Genomic DNA, 2044 nt, shown 5'->3' on the forward strand with positions numbered 1-2044 from the left:
AACACCAAAAAGAGCCCCTTTGCTGTAAACAGAAGAATAGGTTTCTTTGGTCTGGGAGAAAACAGCCAAACTGTCAAAAACGAATCCATAGCTCAGGTAAAAGCACGTATGACCACCAATGAAACCTTCATTTAATACAAATACTTTATTGACCATGTGTGTATGGCACACTTGTTGATGGAATCGCTAAATCATGAGAACATAAACCAGGTTTGTCTTATTTTTACAGTTTATATTTGCAAAATGACACAGAGAAACTGTAATGCATATATAGAAGCAAAAGTGCATATTCTTGTTCCTTTTTTGTTTTGTCCATATACACATTACACTATACATAAATAATTGCATTGTAAAAATGACTCAAGTATTTACATGTATAATATATTTTATATAATATATAAATTTTATATTAAATCTAGGTAGATTACAATTAGGACACCGGGTCAGGAAACCTCATGTGAGTCTGCATGTCCGTGTGCTATCTGTGGTTGTTGAGTAGCACCTCCAGCCAGCACGGACAGGAGGTGATGAACTGCCTTGAGTAGCAGGGGCCCCAGCCTTTAGCAAAACTGATGCGAACACTGTGGGGGTCCCAGGGCCCCTCCTGGCACTCAGGCTTCACGCCGTGCTCCGCCATCCAGCTGGAACGCTCATAGTCAAACACCTTGAGGGAGAAGCCCGGCATCACCCTCTTGACACTCAGCCCCCGGGCCCTGGGTGGGTCCAGAGTGGGTGAGTGGACAAACACCGGATGCTGGCTGCGGTTGTACAGCCACACTCCGTCCGGCTCCCGGCTCAGCACGATGCCGTAGCCGATTTTACTGCGTATCTGTTGCACGCCACTGCTGCTGCTGCTGCCGTTCCCTCCACTTCCATGGCTGGGGTGTCCGTGAATACCCGACGTGCCGTGGCTGCCCGGGTCGTCGCGGCGTCTGTGGTAGGCATTGGCGTGGAGCTGGCCCAGGCAGAGGCCCGTGCCCTGAGGTAGGTCATAGAAGATGTTGAGCGAGGGCTCGTAGGCCGGATAAAGGCGACCCACACGCGTGCGCTGCTCCCAGTAGGCAACACTGCACCAGTGAGAGCGATGTCCGCCGGAAGTCGAGGAGCCGATGGAGGTACCAGTGTCTGAGGGGAAGAAGAGAGGTGGAGGAATTAATATTTGCATCTGTAACAAAGACTGCATGCACTCAGATCAAACCCACTTCAGTTATGCTCTGTAGGGAAGCATCCACACTCACTAGGTTTCGTCATTCATGTATTCATGTTTTTCCTTTAATTTGTTACTTGTGAATATTTGGAGAAGGTGGCTAAAACTGTCAACACTGAACAGCCCACTTCCTCCTCATCACCTCCTTCCATAACACTCCTTCAGGTCCCGAGTTAAAGAGGAGCAGCAGCGAGGGGAGAGGTGGGGGGTGGGGCTGAAAAGCATTCAGCTCTCTGTCAACCTAGCACAACCCTGTGAACCCTTGACCCCCCAGCCTTCATGCTATCAGCTCACATTAACTCCCACACAGAGTGATGCCATTATTTTGCTCCAGAGACTCTATTGACACAGAGGATTTAAAGACCCATGTGCCTGTGGCCCCATTCCTTTCATATTCCCGCGAGCACCCCCTCTTCATCCACCAGGGGCCAGGATGGCTGCGGCCCTTCTCCCATTAACAAGCGGCTTTTGGGTGAAACCAGGACCGAGATTAGGCTAGGTGTGTTATGTTTGCACAGCAGCCATTTTTGTTTCAGGGGTGGGGGAAGAGGCTGTGGTGGTACGGGGAGCAGGGAGGAGGAGATGTGTGCGAGTGTTTGTACAATACAAGCACACACACAAACTAGATGATGAGACAGGGCCTCACACATGCACATTACACACAAATTGCGCCTTCTGATCCAAACAGTATGACTATAACACACACAAAATTGCACTTCTCATCAGAGGCCCACGTGTGTCATTAGTGAATTCCAGGCTGGCAACTCCTGCGGTCTGGAGTTTTTGCAGGTCTCTCTCTCTCTCTCTCTCTCTCTCTCTCTCTCTCTCTCTCTCTCT

The 2044-nt window shown here is 49.5% G+C and overlaps 1 protein-coding gene across 1 annotated transcript in view; it reads right to left on the reverse strand.

The window, feature by feature from the left end:
* Positions 1-223: 223 nt before the first annotated feature.
* The window catches only part of LOC116384211 (mothers against decapentaplegic homolog 6-like), an 18957-nt gene continuing 17136 nt past the window's right edge, over positions 224-2044 (reverse strand). The window contains exon 4 of the mRNA XM_031848682.1: positions 224-1125. Within this exon, the coding sequence (XP_031704542.1) occupies positions 479-1125 (647 nt within the window). The 3' untranslated portion in view covers positions 224-478. The remainder of the gene's footprint in view (positions 1126-2044) is intronic.

This window comes from Anarrhichthys ocellatus, unplaced genomic scaffold (genome assembly GCF_004355925.1).
Source record: "Anarrhichthys ocellatus isolate YVR2014 unplaced genomic scaffold, GSC_Weel_1.0 scaffold8, whole genome shotgun sequence".
NCBI lineage: Eukaryota > Metazoa > Chordata > Actinopteri > Perciformes > Anarhichadidae > Anarrhichthys > Anarrhichthys ocellatus.